Source organism: Ammodytes marinus (genome assembly GCF_949987685.1).
Source record: "Ammodytes marinus genome assembly, chromosome: 11".
NCBI lineage: Eukaryota > Metazoa > Chordata > Actinopteri > Uranoscopiformes > Ammodytidae > Ammodytes > Ammodytes marinus.
The window spans coordinates 592,773-595,272 of NC_137215.1; the positions used below are offsets into that span (position 1 = coordinate 592,773).

The window sequence follows — 2,500 nt, forward strand, 5'->3', positions numbered from 1 at the left end:
CCTAGCTTTTTACGGGCATAAACGGTGGCGGTGCGCTTGGATCAAGTGCGCTGGAAGAGAGAGGGGGAGAATGAAAAATCTGATCATAATTCTCGACTGTCGCTGTAGACTACAGTATGATCGACACTGCTTTTACTGTTTACTGTTTTCTATTCCCATGCTTTGTCCGCATGACAAAGGGTAGACCTCTATGTTAACAACACGTTTATGTAGCCTTCACAAAAATTACGAGCCTCCTCCATCACAGGAGGAGGCTCGTCGTCACATAGGCTGTGTGCGCAACGATCCGTTATAAAAACAAAAACAATAGAAAATAAATACTATGCTACTGTAAAAGCCTATGTAGAAGTGTGCACCCAATCTTCTCCCACAAACGGGCTTTCCTCTAACTTTTGGTCATTTTTTGTCATAGAGAGAGCGCTGCTGAGAGTCATAGGCACAAGAAAAAAGTCCCTACAAAACAATGTGCTGCGCGCGCATAAACCAGTTATGTCTTGGCTTTTGTTAAAACAACGTCACTGGCCATAAACTCTGTTTTCCAATACAATTTTTATTATTAATTTTGTAAAACCTACGTTTTGATTGAATTTCTAATGAGAACCTATTGGTAATGCGCATCAGTGCGCACCTCAGCGCTTTACTGAAGGCTCTCGTCTTTCTGTGCATGGGAAGCGGGGGGCATTATAAACGTAAAATCTTGTCCCGGTCACGGGAAGACATGCTGCGTGCCTGGGCCGAGTAGATAGGTTATAGCGCTATATGTAGCCTAATATTTAGGCCTATTTTAACGCTGTCTGTAGCCTAGACCTAATCACACGCCAAGCTGCTTTTTTTCCCCTCACTAGTAGCCTCGTTGGACTGCTTGCAGTCAGTGTGCCTTGTTCTCGCTGTTGGTCTATTTCTATCAGTTTTCTTATTTCTGAATAAGTGAAATTTCTCTTCTCATTTCCTCCATCATTTTGGATGTCCAGTCTCAACAAAATAGCATGTCGTCATGAGGTATCCTAGCAACGCAGTGATATGCGCATTCCATGGAACATTCACATGCTAAGACCAGGCGTAAGTCCCGTTGGTGCAACCGGCGTTAGGTCCATTCTTAAGCCTGGACTTAGCTAAGCCCTACTTAGCAGTTACGACCAGGCTTAGTTAAGACCAGTTGGTGCAACCGGCCCCTGGGCAAGAAGTAAGGGGGGGGGGGGGGCACCTTTAATGGTGCAGTGTGTAATATGACATCATCAAGAAAGTTCTAGAATGCAACACTCCCTGGGTAACCCCACCCCTTTAGAATAATAACAGAAGCTACAGTGGCCTTCAAGGACAAGAACAATTCTAAATTCTAAATAATGCACCTGATGACATTCCAAAAACATGGATGCCTCCATAAGACTTACCCGCTCAATGTACAAAATGTAATATTAATATTTGTAATTCTCCGCTCAGGAGGATAATTCAGATTATTGGCAGAGGTGATTTTACACCAATGAGGACATATTTATGAATGATTGATTTTAGCTAATAAATTACTTCAAATGTTACACAGTGTCCCTTTAAAACCAAACAGATTATACTTTAGGAACCTGACCTGTCTGTCTGTCTGTCCTTTAACCTGTCTGTCTGTCTGTCTGTCTGTTAACCTGTCTGTCTGTCTGTCTGTCTGTCTGTCTGTCTGTCTGTCTGTCTGTTAACCTGTCTGTATCTCTGTTAACCTGTCTGTCTGTCTGTCTGTTAACCTGTCTGTCTGTTAACCTGTCTGTCTGTCTCTCTGTTAACCTGTCTGTCTGTTAACCTGTCTGTCTGTCTGTCTGTCTGTCTGTCTGTCTCCCTGTCTGTTAACCTGTCTCTCTCTCTCTGTCTGTCTGTCTGCTAACCTGTCTGTCTGTCTCCCTGTCTGTCTCCCTGCAGTAATGACTTCAGTCAGATGGTGGCAGAGGAATATCTCAGCAACTTCAACTTCACGGCTCTGACCATCGACCAATCACTGAGGTCCGTTCTGTTTAGACTCAATCCTATTGGTTAATTGACAGGTTAACTCCTTCGTGATTTTCTCTACTTATGACATCTATTGCAGTATGTCCGTCCTGGGAGAGGGATCCCTTACTCTGTCCACTCTCCCTGAGATTTCTTCAATTTTTTTTTAATCCCGGTAAAGGGTTTTTTACTGGGAGTTTTTTCTCAGCTGAGCTAAGGGTGTAAGGGCAGGGCGTCATATTGTATCATATTGTATGAAATGTAAAGCCCACTGAGACAAATGTATTTGTGATTTTGGGCTATACAAATAAAACTGATTTGATTTGATTTGATTTGATTATATTGGTTCAACAAAACTAACAATTAACTCTGATATATTTAGTTAAATATATCAGAGTTTTACTTGTGTTTTTCTAACTGGCCCAGCAGCCAATCATTTTTTTTTTAAATCCCATAATTTTTGTGATTAATTATACGTACTATATCGAAATTTCCTCAAGTTTTGGTTGTGGTTGTGTGTGTGTGTGTGTGT

At 41.9% G+C, this 2,500-nt stretch overlaps 1 protein-coding gene across 1 annotated transcript in view; it reads left to right on the forward strand.

Moving 5' to 3' along the window:
• psda (pleckstrin and Sec7 domain containing a) overlaps positions 1–2,500 on the forward strand; it is a 55,659-nt gene that overhangs the window by 24,726 nt on the left and 28,433 nt on the right. The window contains exon 8 of the mRNA XM_080036715.1: positions 1,903–1,983. Coding sequence (XP_079892841.1) covers positions 1,903–1,983 — 81 coding nt within the window. The remainder of the gene's footprint in view (positions 1–1,902; positions 1,984–2,500) is intronic.